Here is a 20593-nt window from a genome sequence, read left to right as displayed (position 1 = left end):
GGTAAATGTTGGAATCAGTGCAAACGTGAATAACTTTTTCTTCCTCCTGTCAAATTGATTTGTTCTCGTGCAGCTGTGTGAAACATCTGTGGAAAAGATGTGAGCGTGGTCGGAATCAGCTGCAGTCGTCACAGTCACACGCAGCCGTGTTTCACACGACACCTCAGAGGATTTTCATATAACTCATCTGAGCACCGTGGGATTAATTGAAACACGTTTTAATTTAATTGATAAGACCTATTGTGTTGTTTTGTGTCATTTTTACAATACACAACCAAAAACTGAGCGTCAAGTTGCCTGTGCTTTAAATATTGGCAAAAATTAAAGCTGCAATTCAGTACATACAACTCTTTTATTATCCAAAAATCAACACAAACGTAAAAACCTCATGATCGTTTTATTTAGTTGAGGGAAATGTGATATGGCAACACAGCAGGACGATCTTTCCTCCATCGTTGGATGAGTGAACATGATTTATCTGCTTCTCTGCAGCTTTTTAGTTTGGAAAAAATGTAAAAGTGATGGAGTTGTTTTCCCCTGAGATTATTTACAACATGATTTGACAGCATTTGATTTAAAAAGGGGAAACGGTGAGAGATGGAGAGATTTTTCTTCCAGGCAACGTGGAGGAAGATGGAGGGGGGGGGGGAATTATAATCCTAATAATTTAAATAAAAAAGTCATGATTCAGGTTCCAGGCGTGGGAGAACAGGGAGGATGAGGTTTCCAAAGGACGAGTCCTGAGTGATGAAGAAGCCTGAGGAGTGTGTTTGCGCGTGCTGTAGAACACAGAGAAAACACACAGGTTAGTTTTAAACGTAGCTACGTGAATAACTGGGGGGGGGCGGGGGGGGGCGGGATCATCCAACACATAAAATGAAAACATTTTTAAACATAAAACAGAGACGAGGAGCATGAGGAAATGCTATCATGGATCACACAGCCAGACATGAGGGGGGAAAAACACAGAAAAAGTGATTAATAACCACACCTGGCAGGAATAACAAATAAAAAATTAAATTGATAACATAAATATGCTGTCTAATACAGAAATAAAATAAATCTCTAATATAACGAGGACGTAAGAGACTCACAAGTACTGAGCGAGTGGGTAAAAGGATATTAAAATGTGATATTTGATGTACTATTATGATTTGATTAAGGCCAGATAATCATCATCAGAAGAGAGAGATAATTAAAAGGATTCAATTCTAAATATCTGATGTAATGTTATTGTTTGTGATCCTGTAATGTTGCATTAGTATATGTATTTCTGTGTGTACTACTGTATTATTTGTGGACCTTTTTCTGGCATAAACACAGGACCGGTAGTACTCATGGAGACCAAAACCTGGTCCTACCCTCATTTCTGTGTGTGTTTGTCACCTGCAGGGCGGCTTTCTGCTGAGCTGCGATGTGCTGCTGTTCTGCGTTGTCCCTGAAATCCTTCAGACCCAGCCTACAGAAGTATTATTATACACATGAGACAAATACCTGCTTCATGTTTTTAATTTCTCATGATAAAAAGATATTTATGGAATGTTTGATCACAGGGACAAAAGTCCCAGTATGATCAGTCCATGACTGTTCATCCATACCTGGCTCCAGGTGTGTTCAGAGACGGATTCTGCAGAAGCCTCCTCCGTTCCTTCTCCAGCTCCGCCAGGATTGCAACACGTGCTTTGTTAGGAAAAGCTGCATATAAAAAAAAAGAAAGAAAACGACATAATGTATTACAATACAATCATTCAATTTAATTTCATGACGTGTCAGGGAACAATGAGTGTGGAGGATTGTGCTGAGAACAAAATAACCCTGCTTTCATGTCAAATTTCAAGCAAATTTACACTTGATAAGGAGAAAATGAAAGGGTTCATACACCTTTAATAATGTCAAATTCAAGCACTTTTAAGGCTTCATCAAGGATTTCCAGTACAACTGTGGTACATTACATATAGCTTCATATTACAAAAATATTCTTAAAAGTTGACCAAAAACAATGGATTCTTGTGCTGGGCCTTTACCACTGTCGTCTGGTTAACTTTCATATCCTTCATGGGTGTAAAAAACCCATAAGTCATTATTCTTGTCTCCCACATCATCGTTCATGTCAAATTTTAAATGTTTTTACTGTAAAATTTGTTATCAACGGAAGCCGTGAAGGCATCGCTGTCTCTGTGTTGCCTTCGCGGCACACGGAATTTCCAGTTCCACTCTCTAGTCTGAACAAACTGACCGGTGAAGACGAAATCATTTCAGTGCTAACACTGTTTTTGCGCTTAATCTTCACCATTACCTTGTCCTGGAGGGTTTGCAGCCATGACGCAGCGCGTTTAGCTCAGTTTGTTTTCTTTTCCGCTCGGCTAATGTTGTACAGGTGACTGTTAGCGAACAACGATAAGAAACCTCACTCTGTGACGAATAAAATTGGAACCTACGCTGGATTAACAACACCGTGTTTCTTTATCGTGTTATTATGTTGTTTGCCAGTTAATCGTTTTTCAAGAAAAATAACGACACAAGTGTCAATTGTGAGCAGGATGGTCCGTCTTATTTCATCGTGTACCCGGACCGGTTTGTATGTTAGGCAGTGAGATGGGGTTAAAAAAGACGATGTCTCACTCCACTCCCCTTTCCGTGAGCTTTTTCCTGATAACAACATGAGCTACACAAACGTCTAGCAAACTTACACAATGAATGGAGAATACTATCTAGAAATAACTTTATGAGCTATATAAATCATTATCATAACTTAAAGGAAGCTTACTTTTTTTGTCCAGTTATCAGAAAAATATATTTAAATGTGAGAATCGTGTCCTTAAAACACAATGTCATCAATCTTTTAAGTTTAAATGCTTAATAAACGTATCAAATTGGTTTATTAAAAGCACAAACACCAGTACACATTTGTCATACTCATATATTATTACCAATTACAAATAGAACAGACAAATGGTCAGGTTGGAATAAAAGCTATGACAGGGAAATGCTAATTTTAACCATACAAATCAATTTGGTGGAGGCTTAGATCAAGTGACAGGACAAGCGTGATTGATTTATTGGCATGAATGTGTAGTCTTTATTGTTTTAATTAGTCATTGACATCACATTTGCACTGTTTTTATTATTATTATTTTTTTTTCAAAAAAGCAAAAAAAACCAAAAACATTCTGGTGATTTTCTTGTTGTTTGGTCCATAAAATGTAAAGGAAAAACAAAATAGTAAAACAAAAGATTTAATCAGTGTGGACTAAACCTTGTTAGAATAAAAGTAAAAATGACAATAAATAAATGAATAAATAAAAGAAAACAGTCAACAATGACAGTTGTTCTTCAATGTCCATAGACGATCTTTGAGATGCCCTATTAGTCACGTGACGCGTATGTTTACATCCGGGCCCCCGGGGTTGAAGTTCCGCAGCTGCGCAGTGTGAGTCAGCTGACAGCAGCAGCCGTAGCGGATGTGAACATCTCAACCATCATCCAAACACCAAACTCCCTGCTCTGTCTCCGCTGACCGTTACCAGGCGCGGAGAACCGGACAGCCGTCCCCCACTGTGCGGCCACGTCTTCCCGGCCTCCCGCAGGATGAGTGTCGGTGCTCCGAGAGGCCTGGCCAGCTCGGGGCAGAAGCCCATCTCGGAGATCCTCCACCCGCTGGGCGCCGCGGAGGAGCCGCTCTCCCCGGGGCCAGATGTCACAGTGAACGTCGATGGGGACAAGGTAGGTCCCGCTGGGGCCGAACCGAGGCAGGCTGATAGAGGCCAGTGACCCTAAATGAGTCAAGAGAACCAACACTGTTCTCTGTGTACAAGCCTGTTTTCAGTCAGTGTTTACAGGTTAAATAAACAGGGATAAATCATTAATGAATACTTTCTCTGGTTAATTTAGTATTTTATGTGTATTTAAGGTTTACTCTGTATGACTGGAGTAGATATGGAACCATAAGAAAATGTCCTGTCAAGATCATTTTGATTTTATTGTGAAAAATGTTTTTTAAAAAGTGCTTTAAATTGATTTATTTTGTTCATAAATTCATAAATCATAATGGGCATCACCTTCTGTCCATATTTAGCAGCATTTGGTTTCTTTTCATATTCAAATTTTCATATATGGACACAAGAAAATTTGGCCAATGTCACAATAATGACTTGCATTATCAGAAAATGTTACACAAATGTTAAACAAAACCCAAAAACATGCTGCAAACATTAGCAAACAAATACTTACGTGATTGGAAAATGTTACCAACATTATGAAACATACATTTTTCTACAGCATGCTGCTGATGGTACGTAAAAATACAAAAAAGAAATACTAAAAAAATACAAAATTACTTGCATTATCAAAAATCAAAAAGTGTATTGTTATAAAAACATTGTCAACATTACTTACATTGTCAGAACATGTTACAAAATGGGAAACATGCCACTAATGTTGCAAAAACAATGTTTATAATGTTTATAATGTTACTAATGTTATAAAATTATGTATGTTATCAATTTTGTTTTTTAAAGATATATAGTGCAAATTAAAAAAGCATATTTTACAAGTGTACATAATCATTTTTAATTAATATTTACAGTTTTGTTTTATAAAAATAATATTAAATAACATATTTTTGGACTGAGTGGAAAGATGTGGCTCCCCCATGTGGCACTTCAAAATAAATCACTAGCACTGTATGCTGGTGTTGTATACAATATTTTATAAGTCACTCGTGTAAAATATTCACAGAATTCTCCCTTGCAAATTCAACATGATTGACTCACTGTGAGTGGTTTTAACGATAAAAATAAAATCCTAAATCGTCTGAATTTACCGAGGAATTACAACGTTATAGAAACTCAAATGTCAACGACACAATCTTGAACTTAATGAATTCACTCCACAAAGCAACAACAAAACCACCGACTCTAGTTTATGGCGTCGTTTTCGGTCAAAAAACTGATTTTCCTCTCAGCTCAGATGCTCAGGTGCTGTATAAACACAGACGGACAATGCAAACACATGACCAAAGCTTTTACTCCACCTGCTGTTGTTTTTACTACAGAGCGATAACCTTAGCAACCACTGTGTTGTTTTTGTTAGTTAATAATTACCAGTAGGCGATGCTATAATCGTCCACTGCCCTTCTGTAAAGCCAGTTTGCAAAGTGATGGTGGTTTTATTTTTCTCTCTTTCAGTCGTAGAGTCAGGCCCCAGGGAACAAAACAACCAGAGCACTAATAAAGTTTGGATTTTAACCATACAAATCCATTTGGAGGTTTAGATCAAGTGACAGCACACAACTTATTAATTTCTTGGCATAAAAGTGTAGTTTTTGTAGTTTAATTGCACTGATTTTTAAAACTTTAAAGGTATTTTCACTAACAAGGACAAATGTTTTGATGATTTTCTTCATAAATTGAGAAGTAGTTGTGTCCATAAATTGTAAAATATCAATCAGTGTTGACCAAACCTTAAAAATGTCCCGTTTTGTCCACAAAGCAAAGAAATTCACCAATTTGTCACTGAAGTATAGAAATCTAATAATATTCTCATTTAAGAAGCTAAATTCAAGACATTTATCTTAACTACAACAAACCATTGGCACTGAATTTATTCAGTTACTTTTTCATTTAAGCTTTATTTAACCAGGAATTTGACATTAAATTCTTCTTTTCTTGAAAAAAACCTGGCCAAATTAGCTCAAAAGAACCAAGACTTATAGTAACAGATGAAAAAAACCCACAAATGCTCACTTCAATGTCCAACTTAATAATAATTAATAATTATCCTATAATTGATGCGGCAAAACCTGTTTATACAGTCCAGAACTATGACGTGTGACTTTGTTTACTATGTCAATAATGAGCTGTTTTTTTGTGCGTTTACACATAATATTGAATCATATTCCACGCTTTGGTGTCTGGTGTTTTTTAACTCATTATCTTTGTTTGTTAAAACTGTCAAACAAGTAGAAAACAGTCTGAACATAAACATCTGCCATAAACATGCGACATTTAGTATGGTTTCACGACGAGCAGAACACCACATGATATTCCCTCCCCGTGTGAATACTTCAGATTCCTCCTGCCCGTTTGCCTCAGCATGGCCGTCTCTGTCCGTGTCTCTGTGACCTGGTTGTTCGTTCACACTGATGCAGCGCGACGCAATTATCTGGGCTGTGATTATCAGAGCAGGTTACTGTAGCACCACTGTGGAGGAAAAACAACAACAACAAAAAAAGCACTTAGAGTGGTGAGAGAACCAGTGTGTGTGTGGTCAGTGGGTACAGTTAGAGAGAGTGTGTGGTGGAGTGAGAGAGGAGAAGCTGAGGCTAAGCCCTTTTGAATCAGGAAAATATGCATGTTTACACAAGTGTTCTTCGGAGGAAAAGTGATTTAGCTTTTGTGTTTTAGATATGCACTTAACCAAAAAAAAAAAAAAACCTACCTACTGACCTGCCTACCTACAATTTGTTCTTTGGAGTAAAGGTGATTTAGCTTTTCTGTTTTAGATATGCATTTAACCAAAAAAAATCTACTGACCAACCGACCAACTGACCTACCTACCTGCCTGCCTGCCTATCTACAGTATCTACCTCTTTCTTTCGTTCTTTTGGACTGTTTTTTAACAAACAAGTTATAGCACTGGTTTTAAACGCAGGAGAAGTCTAAAGAAAGAAGTGGTCTATCTTCTGGGTCAGGCAAAGATGGCTGTATATTTACACTATATATCAGCAGGGAAAGTAAGATCGCAACATCATCATATTATATTGCAGAAACTACCATGAAAAGAATGGTTAAGGCGAGGTTAAACATTGACTTTAATTTCTACAGGGCAACGAACGAGATGTGCGGTGTGTGTGTGTGCGTGTGTGTGTGAATGAGGTTTCGTGATTAACGGGGGAGCTTGTGCTTGGTTGTTTTTTGGTTTAGCGTATATATTATGGTTTCACTTAATTTATTTGTTTTAATTATAATTTATTTGCTTGATTACATCATTTGTAGTGACCCGTGTATTTTACCTGCTCTTATATGAACACAAACCCCTTTAGCTAGCTAGCAAGCTAGCTGCTAGCAGTCAGTCACAAAACCCTAGCTAGCAAGCTACCTGCAAGCTTTAATCTTTAATTGGCTAGCAAGCTAGCTGGTTGCTTTTATCGAGATTGTTCAGCCCAAACAAAGTTTACGTTATATTACTTACAATAGCAGTAAAAAAATCTACTTATCTAGTGACGAGTGTATTTTTTTGCTTGTATATAAAAACAAAAACAAAACAATCATTAGCTAGCAAGCTAGTTGCTAGCTTTTACCCAAGTCAGTCAGTCCTAGTGACCAGTGTATGAAACTGAACTGTTGACACAACATCAGTGCTACATTTTGTGGTGGTGTGTGTTTATGAGAATGTTTTCCATCTGTTGGATGAACATAAAATAGTCTCACCCATTCATTTGGTGTTGTGTGACTGAGATGAATTAAACCAATTAAAAGTGGTGATTAGCAGTTTTTTTATTTAAATGCTTAGTGTGGCAGAAAACATGATGTTTTTAGGGCAATAACAAGAAAATACAATCAGAATTTGTTTGTTTTTGTTGCTGTTTTGGTGCAGAACACGCAACAGAACAAGGAGGTGAGATTACACAAATCTCAGGATTAAAAATCATCTGGGCATCTTAAATTAAGATTAAAGAATGAGCAAAAACAGGCAATATAATGTTAAATGTACGTGTTATAAACATGTGTGCAGGATGTAAAGAAACAGAAAACAAAAGTACAAATTGGTCAGATTATACCAAACACCGGATGAAGATTATATCAGGGATAAAGTATTTTCTTCCTCTTAGCAGTCGTGATGATGCAGTTCTGCTGCTGCCTCAGTGTTTTTTCCCACCTTCCTGTTACCGAGTTTGCACTTTGGTCACTGTTTGCTTTCAACATTCTGCTTCCTGCTGCTCGTCTAATGAGATCTTCAGAGTCCTGTCTTAATGTGCGGGAGAGAAAAAACCCAACAACTCCAGAACAAATCCATCATCAAATCCATCATGTTTTTCACTCCGCGTCTCACTAATGTATTTCTTTAATACCCTCTGTTATCTATGCGTGTAATGGAGATTAAATACTATTTAACCACTTCATTCTCTTTTCTTCTAACAGTCTGCAGGTTGTTCCTTCAGTTTAAGAGACGTAGTTTCCACTTTTGTCCTGCATGCAACGTCTACAACTGTATTTATTAGAATATAATCTTCTAAAATTGCAGTATCACAACAGGTTCAGTACATGTTGACACACACACAAACAGCCATATTACTATATAATGACTTTAAATCTGGCAGCACAGATGTGTGATATTCTCATAGTTTTATGTCTGTGAAGAAGGTTTCTTCAATTTTCCCTGAACATAATATCATGAAAACTTTCAAAATCAACTAATAACATTCCAGTTATTTGCAAATGCTCTTTTACACACAGGAAGTAGATGCAATGATAAAAATCCTTTTAAAATCTCTACATTTTGCAACAAGAGGGAAAAAGGTAGGTGATGTCATGAAGGTTTCTTCAAAGAAATGCTCATATATGCTATTGTTGTTAGCAAAAACACACGCGTTCAAAGTGTTTATTTCAAATATTGTAAAAGATTACGTAAAAATTGGATTGTTTTGTGTCGTTAAACCGGTAAAACGGTTTAATGTTTTTTCTCCACACTCTGTGTTTTCCGTCTTCCTCCTGCAAACGCTCTGTTTCACTTCTCATCCATCATTCAATTAAAAAGGAGAGGGTGGTGTCAGATGGTGTGTGTGTGTGTGTGTGTGTGTGTGTGTGTGTGTGTGTTCTTGTATTTGTTACCTCTTTAGGACCTGTTCTTGCATAAACACTGACCTTGTCTGGACTAGGAGTCCTCATGTAGATCCAAAAACCTGGTCCTTAAGAGGCGGAACCTCATCTTGGAGGAACTGGTTAAGTTTAGAGCTACGATTTGAATTGTGGTCGACAGTGCAGTGTCCTAATAAGACGAGCTGTGTAAACTCGTGTGTGTGTGTGTGTGTGGCCTAAACAAGAGCATCATTGACACGACCGCTTCACCGTCAGCTTCTCTCTCTATCAGCTCTTTGTCTGCGTTCCGAATATATTTGATTTCACTCCGGTGCCACGTTGTCGTCCCACACACAGGAAGCGGTGTTGACCAACGGGACGCCCGTGGAGACGTCCAGCCCCGCCTCGGCGTCCTCGCTCTTCAACCGGCTGCAGCTGGACGACGACCTGGAGGTGGACGGCCGCGACCCGTACATCTCCACGGAGACTCAGGACCTGTTTGTCACCGTGGACGACCCCAAGAAGCATGTGTCCACCATGGAGACCTACATCACCTACAGAGTGTCCACCAAGGTCGGCCACGTTGATACACACACACACACACACACACAGTTAATTCATGAAGTACAACATGGTACACTTTCACTTAAATGATTCAAACATATGGGGATCATTTCACTTTATTTACTGTGTCTTTGTCGAGATGTGTTACCCTGTGTCTGTTTCCCTTGGCCCCGCCTGCTGTCAGATTGAGGTTAAAATTATAGAACATGTATAAAAATAGTACATACTCATACTTCTGGTTTGTATGAGGCAAACCCAGTCATAATAATACACTGAATAACCACTGAGGGGCGACTCTGCTGGTTGCTAAAAAGAACTCTGTTTGAATGGAAGGTCTATGGGAAAATCAGCTTCTTGATTTAAAACAAGAGTTAATGGACTCAATCACTAGTTTTGGGGCTTGTTCGAAAAAAAAAACCAAGGCAATCGGGGATGGCAGACTTCACGCCATTCACACAACAAGTGGGCCACTCCCTGGGGAGAAGAGATTTTCCATATAGAGGAAAATTTCAGCTAAAGTTGGACACTTTTAGTTGACACCAAGGTTATTATAGCTAACGAAAAGTAATGAAACAACAAAAACTAAAATTGAAAAACACTTTTCTTAATTGAAAAAAATCTAGAGTTTTTTTTTTTAAAACCAATAACTAACTGAAACTGAATTGATTCATATAAGGTGTGTTTATTTTTTATCTGATTGCAATTTTGAAACTTACTTATTAATTATATAACGCAGCCTAATTTTCAAACTGGTGAGGCAGCGTTTCCTTTTTGTTTGTTTTATACATTTTTTAATAGTTAAGTCTGCCCTTTTTTATAGGTGAGAATATTTAATATTTATGTCACTTTGTAAAAATTATTTAAAAAAACAAAGAAGCATACTTTTGTTAAAAAGTGCCAGTCGATATTTTTTTTTAGGATTAGTGCTGAAACGATTAATCGATTATTAATCAATTACTGAATCAACTATTTTGATGGTTTTTTTTCATAATTAAACAAAGTTGTGAATATTTTCTGGTTTCTTTGCTCCATATAACAAAGAAATCATTAAAAAAACACACTTTATGGACTAAACGATTACTCCATGAACCGAGAGAATAATCGGCAGATTATCCATGATTGAAGTCATCGTTATTTGCAGCTCTAATTAGGATAAAGTTCAGCATCAGTTCAGCAGGAACTTGTCAAAGAGGAAGCAGATTGCAACACAACACCACTAACGTGCAAAGAAATGTAGAAAATTTGACCAGCAAAGTCAGATCCAACCAGTTTGAACTGAAAAGTATGTCAACAAAAAAAAATCCCCTCAGAAGAATGTAATCGACAGGTGTCCTTTTTCACACCTGCTTTATTTGCTTTTTCCTGTGGCAAAAATGTAGAGTTTACAGAAGAATACACAGCAGATAATGTCCTGAACTGCAGCCACAACATTACATCACTTACATAAACTCTCAGTTTCACCTTTGAACTTCACTCTGTAAATATTTACCAGTTACTTTAACATTTAACACTGAAGCTGATGTACCTTTGAGAGGGATGATCCTGCTGGATCACTGTTGTCAGAGGGCGTGTGCGTGCGTGTGTGTGTGTGTGTGTGTGTGTGTGTGTGTTGTCAACTGTGTTTGAACGTCAGACCTTCATGTGCACTCATGTATTCACCAATGAACTATACATACATGTAGTAACTTACATTTTCAGGGGGGTTATGATAACGTAGAAGGAAAAAAAACTAGGCTTTTATGATGTAAATGTCCTGTCCGTCTTTGTAAAACAACAATTCTGTGTGTGTGTGTGTGTGTGTGTGTGTGTGTGTGTGTTAAGGCTGCAACGATTATTCAATGAATTCATTATTCAACGATTTCTAAATGAATCCTCAACTATTTTGATAATCGATTCATCGTTTGAGTGTTTTTTTGTTGTTTTTAAATCATTAAAATTGGTTTATCTGATTTTTCAGCTTCTTGAATGTGAATATTTTCTGGTTTCTTTGCTCCATGCCATTAAGAAATTAAATCATAAAAAAACGGAATAATTGAATCGAGAACATCATTGTTGTTTTTTTTTCTACATTAAACAATTACTTGTTTAGTTCATAAAGGAGTAAAAGAAAAACGATGTTTCCATACACCTTTTAACTGAGCGAAGAAAGCAGAAAATATTCTCCATATCAGAGAAGCTGTTTGAATTCTAAAAACACACTCACTCAAACAATCAATCGTTAAGTAAGCGATTCATTTCACCGCAGCTCTAGATTCAACTTATTTAACGTCCTTCATGTTTTTAATTTTGCTTCAGACGACACGGATAGAATTCGACCTTCCTGAATACTGCGTGAGACGCCGCTACCAGGACTTTGACTGGCTGAGGATCAAGTTAGAAGACAGTCAGCCCACTCACCTCATCCCTGTAGGTTCAGCTCACACATTCACGGCTGCAGTTTTCCACTTACAACATGTTGGACTTCCATTTTCCTCTCTCTGTGTGTCTTCAGCCGCTGCCAGAGAAGTTTGTGATGAAGGGCGTCGTCGACCGTTTCTCAGAGGAGTTCGTGGAGACGAGGATGAAAGCGCTGGACAAGTTCCTGAAGCGAGTCGCCGACCATCCTGTCCTCTCCTTCAACCCACACCTGAACGCTTTCCTCGCTGCCAAGGTGAGACCCATCGCACCAGGACGGGAAAGTCCCATATTTAACATCACACAGGCTTTTCTTTCCCGTACGTTTTGTCTAATGTTTCACTCGGTATTCTCGGTTTCACTGTGTTCTTTTAAGCCTGGTTCACACTTACAAGTATTTAAGCCTCATGATCTGCTCACTGGAAGGTTTTGGGATTAGGGATTGTACCTTAGACCCTGATCTCATTTCCTTGAGCATAAAAACTGAGTTTGGACACAGTGAAGAAGAAAGAGAAGAAAAGGATATTTTTATTCTTTATTAGACGTAAAATCATAGACCTTATAAAAGAAATGAATGCTGTTGATGTTTTCTGGTTTTGATGCTTTGAGATTCATGATTTTCGTTCGTAAACGTCGCCTACAACCAGGCACCTACTGGACGGCACTTCTATGTGTTTTTATTGTCTATTTTCCTCTAAATGGAAACATAATTTTAAAAAATAACATGATATTCCATTAAAGAAGACATAAATCTAGTCAAGTTATAAACTAATGTTGAATGTATTTCTCCATTGCAACCAGTGAATTCGCCCCCTGGTGGCAAACTGCTACCTTTCATCTTGGCTTCACTTTTCAAACAAGAAAAATGTTTATTTTATGTTTATGCGGGGAAACCTGCCGATCAATAGCTCAGGAGTGTGTTTTATCTATTTTATACACAGTTTATGACTGAAAATAAACAAGAAAACCACAGCGGCTCATCAGAGAGAAGGAGGAGAAAAGAAGACATAAAAACAAACTGAATTAAATCTGGTTTTTCCCACTTTATTCCCCGTCACTTCTCGTGTGATTCCGCGATTAGACCCATCAGTCGGCGCCTCCTCCTGGTGAAAGACAGCGTAGCGCGTGACCAATCGCATGACCGCACGTCGTGGTGGTCGTTTTCCACAGCAATCTCTGCATCGTGAACTTGGCTCCACCACACAGTTTCTTGTATTACTCAGCTTCTCCTGCTGGGTTTTGTCCAATACAAATCAAAACACCGAATCCTTCCAGTCGGATGCACGACCACAGAATGCAGAGCTGCTTCCTCTTCGCCTCTCGACTTGGCTCGTGATTTTGCCACGTCTGCCTACAACCACAGATTTAGTCTCTAAGTAGCAGAGAGACGCGAGACAAAGACTTTTATTGATCCCTGTGAGGAGGAGACAGGACAGGTGTAACATGTGTGAGTTTCTTCTGTGACTGCAGGACCTGAACAAGCGTCAGGGTCTGGCTCTGCTGACCAAAGTGGGCGAGTCGGTGAAGCACGTGGCCGGAGGCTACAAGCTGCGAGCGCGGCCGGCGGAGTTCTGCGCCATGGGCGAGTACCTGGACACGTTCACGCAGAAACTGGGGACCATTGATCGCATCGCTCAGAGGATCCTCAAGGAGCAGTCAGGTAACGATGAAGGAGACGGGAGTGATTAATAATCCTCTCATGACCAAGACAACTTTCACTTTCCATGTCTGGCAGTTATTTAAACCGTTTAGGAATTTAATGTACTGAGAAGCTGACGTCACAACGCGCTGGTGAATCTTTGTCTGTGATTGGACGGTCGTCGTGCGGAAGTCATGAGGTTCTACCGTTACCGTTAAGTAATATGTGTGCAAAGCTCTATTTCTGCTGCTTTCCAGTATCCATCCATTCATCTATTACCCTGCACAGATCCCCAGTCTGTAGTTTTGGAATTTTCTAGTTATCGCAAAACGGTCTAGGAGCTATGGTTCACTCTGTTCAAGGAGAATTCTGGTATTTTTCGCCCTGGGCCCTTTGTGTATAAATTTGGGTGTAAGTTTCATTATGGTCCAGAAGATCGCCCTTGGGTGGCAGCCACAACGGGCATCTATGGCTGCAGTGTAACCTTACGGGGGAAACCGCCGCCTTCTGAGTGATCTCCATTAAAAAGTGCTTGTTTTTGCAAGTAAATAAATGGCTTGTTATTGTAAGAGTCAGACAACAACAACAACAACAACAACAACAGCACGTCTCTTGTCTCCTCCATGACTCGCAGATATAGTTCTGCTTGGCCCGTGATGCATTCACTGATTCTCGTAAAAAAAAAAAAACCTTGCAGCGTTCGCGCACACACGTACACATTGTCCTGTCAATCCTGGCTTTCTCCAAATATTGCTGGGGAACAAATACCGGACTTCCCTTTTAAACATGGTGTTCAGTTTTGTGACAAATACTTAAAAGTCAGTTTTGTTGATTTGAATCAACATTTAATTGAGTCTTTGCAAATATACGAAAATGACTGCAGGTCAAAAAAATGTGCATCTTACTGAGCTTTTACCGACTACTCCACTGTAGTGCTGTTTGCACTGCACACTCCTACTTCCTGCTCTCTTACCTGCAGCTGTGTGTCCACACACACACCACACACGAGTCAGTGTGTGTGTTGTTATTCAGTCTCGCGTCACGTGGCTAACTTTCTCGTGACGAGCTTCGTTGTGATGTGTCGTTTGGGCTCCAGAGTACCTGACGGAGCAGCGCGAGTACGGCTCCGTGTACTCCAGCTGGGCAGGCTCGGAGGAGGAGCTGCATCGCCCCCTGGAGGGCGTGGCCACCACCGTGTCAAAGTGCTGCTGTGCCATGGACGACCTGAGCGAGAACATGAGTCAGGACTTTCTGCCCGTGCTCCGAGAGTACGTCCTCTATGTGGAGTCCATGAAGGTGAGATGCTCGAGAGAGAGGGAGAGCTTTCATATGAAGGTGCACAGTGTGGGATTTAGTGACGTCTGCTGGTGAAGTTGTGTATTACAGCTGAATCTCCTTTCACCTCAGCGAAAGAGTTCTCGTTATAACCTTCAAAAAATTGTTGATTTTTGGAGAAGAGCAGCTCCTGGTGGAAAATTATACGGATCATTCAGTTTATAAATTGTGCCAAATGGAAATAATATCACCTGAATCTTACGCACTGAACCTTTAAAACAGTGTTTATCTTCCACTTATCTCTTGCTTTTGTTGGTTTTTCCCCACAGATTTGTTGTTAAAGCAGTAAAATATGTTAAAGCGAAGTCGTCCTTAGACACTTAATCCTTTGACACACACAGACGCAGACGTGTCACCTTTGACCCCTCCTCCCCGACCAAAAAAACGGAAGTGTCATCTGTGAATTCTGCTTGTGTCACATCCTCTTCTGACTCATGACTCGGCAGATCCTCACTATCAATGACACACACCTCTAATGTTTTTTGATCACAGACGGTCTTGAGGAAGCGGGACCAGAGCCAGGCCGAGTACGAGGGACGGCTCGAGGCGGCCATACTGCGCAGACAGGAGGACAAAATGCCTGTAAGCGTCTCCCTGTCCCATGTGGACGTTTTTAAAACTGCTGTGTTTGCTCTTCACGTGTCCACAAGTGTCTTTACTCTGAAGTTCTTTTCACCCAAAGTGTGAAGACCAGAGTTGATTTATTCACAAAACGGTTTTAATTTTAACAGAAATTTACTCTAACTGTGTGTAACTGACACACAAATTCATTAAGATGTAAAGGCGCACTGAAGTGTCACACAATGATTTCAGCTCAGTTTTTCTGAATTAACGAGAAAAATAAACAGTTTTTCAGTTTAAATTTGATTATTTTCCATTTAAAAAAAAAAAAAAAATTATTTTAATCATCCATAAATTTCAGATTATTTCCATTAAAACAATATTGTCATCTCTGTATTTCTGAATTAGCGAGATACATTTTTCAAGTTTCAAAATCTGTCGCTTAATTGATTAGTTGTTTGGTTCGTAAAATGTTGAAATATATTGATCAGTTTTTATCAAACCTGGAAATGAATCAGTTTTAATGATTTCTTTGTTACATGGAGCAAAGAAGCCAGAAAATATTCACATTTAAGAAACTGAAAAATCAAAAAACCTATTAATTGATGATAACAATATTTAATAATCGACTAATAACAGTTACAGCCCTATTTCAGATCAGTTTTCCTGAATTTCAAAAAGAAATTTAAAAAAAAAACAGTACATTTTCACGATATACTTCAAAATCCCATGAGAAAATCCCACCAGTAGTAAGTAATGTCAATGAAATGAGATTAAAGTATGGCAAAGTTGAAATGATGTTTTTATATAAAATAGAGCAGAAATTTAGATTTTTTTCTAGGAAAAATAACCTTTTTAACTCAAAAATATAATAAATAAACAACAACATGCTTCTGTGAACCAACAGTACACTTCCATACAAGCTAAAGCCACACAGACTCCCTGTGACGATAGTAAAACGCACTGTTGTATTATGTCCCTTCAAACCCCCCGTAGCTGTAGTTGTCTCTGTGTCGCTGTAGATGCCCGTGGAGGTGGAGAAATGCCAGGACAAGGTGGAGTGTTTCAACGCCGACCTGAAGGCCGACTGGGAACGCTGGCAGAGCAACAAGCGGCAAGACTTCAAGCAGCTCCTCACCGGCATGGCCGACAAAAACATCAACTACTACGAGAAGGTACAAACTCCAGTAATAATACTTTATACGAGGGTCAGATACATACAGCCAGTGCACGGCTGGATCTCTGCCTGAGAGTTTTCCCGCCAATATGGTGGCGTAAACAGAGCCGGAGCTAGCTACTCGTCGTTAGCGCTAGCTGAACGTTGTAGCATCTGGAGTTGCTGGAGACATCTGGAGACAGACACATCTTCACTTGTAAAAATGCTCCAGTGTGATTGTCAACACCAGTGTTTCCATGAGTTTATGGCCCAGTAAGGAAAGGTTTCCACGTCTTTTAGCGTCGTGTAATGTGTTTAAAACACTCCAATAAAATGTTGTTTGGAACATTACGATGTTAAAGAAACTGAGAAGGGTGTGAAATGATATGTCTCGTGTCTCTGTGTGACTCTGCAGTGTCAGGCGTCGTGGGAGTCGCTCATCACTCTGCTCCAGGACAAACAGACTGAAGACAAACGGAGTGAGACGAACTGAGACACCGACTTATCTCTCTCTCTCTCTCTCTCTCCCCCTCACTCACTCACTCACTCTCTTTATCACACACACACACACACACTCAATGTCACGCCAAGGAAAAGGAACAGCCGAGCAGCCGCTCCTGTTCTCTGCTGAGACGATTGTACAGCGGGTGACGTCGTCCTGACCTGCAACAGAGGTAACAAACGGTGCGTTCAAGGACAGCAGGGAAACGAGACATCTCTGCTCAATGTACATTAACTTTTTCTACTTCTTATTTTCCTCATTGTCGGTTGCCAATGTTCTTTTTTTGTGTGTTTATTTAACCGCGGTTTGTTTTTTCCGCCCATTTTCACATTGAGCCAAATGTGAGGGATGAGGGAACAGTTAAGCTTTTATTTTGAAGGCAGACTCTGAACTGTTCTTTTGAGAGGATGTGAAGTTCCTTTAAGGTTTCCTCACCGTGTCTTGTTGTGAAAATGACACTAAGAACTCTCCACCGATATCGGAATTCTTCTGAAATGTGTCTAATTTGCTATAAATAAGGAAGCTAATATTTTATACTTCGCAACCACACCTGTTATTCTTGCATGTTTTGTTACGGTGGATCATTTTTCTACTGCTTTTTTTTTTGCCACTGTTGTTAAAATGTACAAAAAAATAAGTTTTTGTGGCAGTAGCGGTTCACGTAGGAAACGGTGACATCTAGTGGTGAGACTGCAGAAATCTGCCCCCCTTTCCCTTGAGCTCCAGGGAACTACGGTGGCCTTCACAGACCAGAAAGGACATCATTATTCAATGGCTCAATCTACAGCTACTTAAACCAAATGTTCTCTTTGATATAAAGCAACTTTTTCACTATTACTTAACTTCATTTTTCTCTCACTGGAGCTTTTTAAGGATTATTTCTTTGGAGGCATCTTGACGGCATTGATGGCACTTTGACAATGATGGCACTGTGGTGTGAGTGCCGGAGTCGAACACCTCGAGTCTCCTTGTTCACTTTGATTGGGTGTTTCCTTGTGCGCCTGTGTTTTATTTTGTGCACAGTGCGGCAGCACCACCTGGTGGTCAAACTCGGTACAGTGTCCATTACTGACACGGACACATTTAATTCTCTTTGAGTTATCCATTTTTTTGATTCATATGCCATTTTCTTGCCGTAGTGGCACTTGTCTAACATCTCCACATCCCATTGTTATGATTTTTGTCTCTTTGAGGTCATAATTTAAATAATTCTCTCTGCACACTTAGGTCTATTCTTAATCCCTGTTGGAATTGTTGATGCTAAAAAGAGTTTTGTGGTCAAAAGTCTCACATTTAAAGGCCCAAAATCCATCCGTGCAATCGGGAATATTTGTGTTTTTAAAACCCTTCATTCTCTGATTAATCTCCATATATTGGAAGCCTCTCCGTCAGAGTCTGCCACGTAGCTACACAAGCCCCGGAATCTAATCTGCAGTGTCAGCACTAGATGTGACCCAACCCTGGACGTGAGGGGAATATTTAAAGAAAAAAGAATGCTACTTGATTTCACACATGGACTTAAATGAGTCACAGATGTAGACGTCTGGTGATGTGACGTCGTCTCGTCTGTGACACGTTTGTTGCCGGGCTTGAATCTTATGCTCATGTGGTTTGCCCTTAATCTGAGATAATCTGACATCAGTGACTGGGTGACTTTTCCCTGAGATTGTTGTTGACCATAGAGATTGTAAGTGAGAGTTTGAGCATGAATGACTCCTATATGTCAACAACTTAATCCTATATCACGTATTTTTGACTGGTGATTCTCAAGCAGGTGATAATTTACTTTACTATCACCATGTTGTGACCTTAAAAAATGGCGGAAATGTTCATCTTTTACATCCCACGGTCCTAATTTCTGTTTGAAAATATCTCCATAGCAGACTTGCAGACATCAGGGGCAGCAACATTGGGAAAATGTCAGCTTTTTTTGGTAGTTTTTTTGCTACTCGGAGCTTATTTAAAACATGTTGCTTTCCTGAGCCAGGTTTTACTCGTTGATTCTCCTCCGTGTGTCCCTCGTTCAGCTTTAAAGACACAAATGTTTTGTATTTAATTGAGTGCAGAAAAGTTGAATGGAGCCTGATGCAAAAAAAAACAGGCTGAATGACTGTGTTTAGAGTCAGTTTTTCTGCACTGGCTGGTTGTTTTTCTCAAATATTGTGGAGAATTACATGCCTTGAAATCACCATTTTGCTAATTTTCCACTCTTTGCATCCTTTTAAATCCTTTAAACATCATATACATAATATGTCAAAATAGATTGGTTTTACACAGTTGTCAACAGCAGGAGATCAGGAAAAGCCCTGGAATTAAAGAAGATTAAATGGGTGCTGTAGAATTTTTGGCCACTAGTTGTGCTCTAGAGCACTTTAATCGATGTGATCGGTACTTTTTTGTCATTTTGTTTACAGCTAAGGAAATAAAACGTTTGTAAAGAAGCGGCATCAGTGCATCTGTAGACTTTCTTGCTCTCTGGTGTAAATGAAGTAGCTGATCTTTTTTTTTTTTTTTTCCTTTTGTTTTGCTCTAATGACAATATTCTGTATATTCAGTTTACCCCAATGTACAGCTGAGTTATAAAATACAGCGTAGTCTATTTTTGTATGAAAAAAAGGGATGTTGTTGTTCCGATGAGAATGTGAATAATATCATTTTAGTTTCTTTTGTAAATCTGGCAAAACAAAATCGGTTAAATCTTTCTTTATTCTTGATGCTCTTGTTTTTTTCCCCTCTCAACTCATAGCTATTGTAAAAGCCCTGTATTATATCTATGTCTATATTTATAGATATAGATATATATATATATACTGTTGCCTGCTGATTATTGTTTGCACTATATATATTTATATATATATACTGTATATGTATGTATGTATGTATTTAGCTCCACCTCCTGGCAGAAATGCCTGCTCAAAATAAGAGATCAGTTTGTTAACCTGCCAAAAACCTGTCTTTCAGCAATTCAGGTTAGATCAGCTAAAATGGCTGCCACTGTATACATCTATAAAATTGTCGCCACTGTACACGCCTTTAAAATGGACGACTAAGATGGCCACCAGTGTGTACGCTTATAAAATGGCCGCCACTGTATACGCCTATAAAATGGACGACTAAAATGGTCGCACTGTAAAAAAAGCTGTAAACAGAGGAGAAATTTCCTTTTTTTCTCAATGTACAAATCAAACGTTTTTAAGCCAAATGTCCTGTTGTTTTTTTTCCCTCCCGTCTTCCTCGCGCACTCTTTTCTCGCACATGAAGCACAGGAAAAAACGCGAACAATCAAACCTGTGGGAACTTATAGTTTTAACTCGTACGACTCATGAACGTGTGAAATCCAGTCTTTTGGTCTTTCTTAACTTTCTGTTTCTGTTTACGTTCAGAGTTCCTAATAATGTACATTTGGATGTGAATAACACCTTGTTGTAATTATGAATACACTTGTATATTGATGTTGTTTTTGATGCAATTTATCTTTACCTCAAATTAATTTCTTTTTGGATATATTGGACCAATAATAAAAAAAATAATGAGTTAATTTGATATTTCTCATCTGCTATGGTGTGATTTTTGTTTTTCTTTTGTCGCATTGTACTATTGGTTTTCCAGCAGTTGAATGGGAATATGCATTAAGAACTAACCAG

At 39.0% G+C, this 20593-nt stretch overlaps 2 protein-coding genes across 3 annotated transcripts; one reads left to right on the top strand and one right to left on the bottom strand.

Moving 5' to 3' along the window:
* Positions 1-378: 378 nt before the first annotated feature.
* On the bottom strand, positions 379-2603 carry LOC131446375 (SOSS complex subunit C-like). Of its 2 annotated transcripts, none has more exons than XM_058617558.1 (4): positions 2297-2603; positions 1599-1695; positions 1362-1459; positions 379-779 (listed from the first exon to the last, which is right to left on the bottom strand). In XM_058617558.1, the coding sequence occupies exons 1-4, from the start codon at positions 2319-2321 to the stop codon at positions 688-690; spliced, it is 312 nt and encodes a 103-aa protein (XP_058473541.1). In that variant the 5' UTR covers positions 2322-2603; the 3' UTR covers positions 379-687. The 2 variants fall into 2 exon arrangements, with proteins under 2 accessions (XP_058473541.1, XP_058473542.1); XM_058617559.1 differs by having other exon boundaries at positions 1387-1459.
* Positions 2604-3443: 840 nt separating this feature from the next.
* Positions 3444-18247, top strand: snx30 (sorting nexin family member 30). The gene is made up of 9 exons (XM_058617920.1): positions 3444-3723; positions 9156-9371; positions 11658-11768; positions 11854-12012; positions 13227-13416; positions 14492-14691; positions 15223-15312; positions 16314-16466; positions 16863-18247. Exons 1-9 carry the CDS (start codon positions 3589-3591, stop codon positions 16938-16940), a joined length of 1332 nt encoding a protein of 443 aa, XP_058473903.1. The 5' UTR covers positions 3444-3588; the 3' UTR covers positions 16941-18247.
* The last annotated feature ends 2346 nt before the right edge of the window (positions 18248-20593 follow it).

The sequence above is a fragment of the Solea solea genome, chromosome 19 (assembly GCF_958295425.1).
Source record: "Solea solea chromosome 19, fSolSol10.1, whole genome shotgun sequence".
NCBI classification, from domain to species: domain Eukaryota; kingdom Metazoa; phylum Chordata; class Actinopteri; order Pleuronectiformes; family Soleidae; genus Solea; species Solea solea.
The sequence above is the reverse complement of the archived record's forward strand: the minus strand, read 5'-3'. Positions and strand labels throughout refer to the sequence as shown.

Coding starts and splice junctions, on each gene's coding strand:
- snx30 (XM_058617920.1), top strand. CDS start 3,589: ATGAGTGTCGGTGCTCCGAGAGGCCTGGCCAGCTCGGGGCAGAAGCCC. Junction 3,724..9,155: donor TGAACGTCGATGGGGACAAG/GTAGGTCCCGCT, acceptor TCCCACACACAG/GAAGCGGTGTTGACCAACGG. Junction 9,372..11,657: donor CCTACAGAGTGTCCACCAAG/GTCGGCCACGTT, acceptor ATTTTGCTTCAG/ACGACACGGATAGAATTCGA.
- LOC131446375 (XM_058617558.1), bottom strand. CDS start 2,321: ATGGCTGCAAACCCTCCAGGACAAG. Junction 1,696..2,296: donor TGCAAACCCTCCAGGACAAG/GTAATGGTGAAG, acceptor TTTTATATGCAG/CTTTTCCTAACAAAGCACGT. Junction 780..1,361: donor AAACACACACAGAAATGAGG/GTAGGACCAGGT, acceptor TGTGTTCTACAG/CACGCGCAAACACACTCCTC.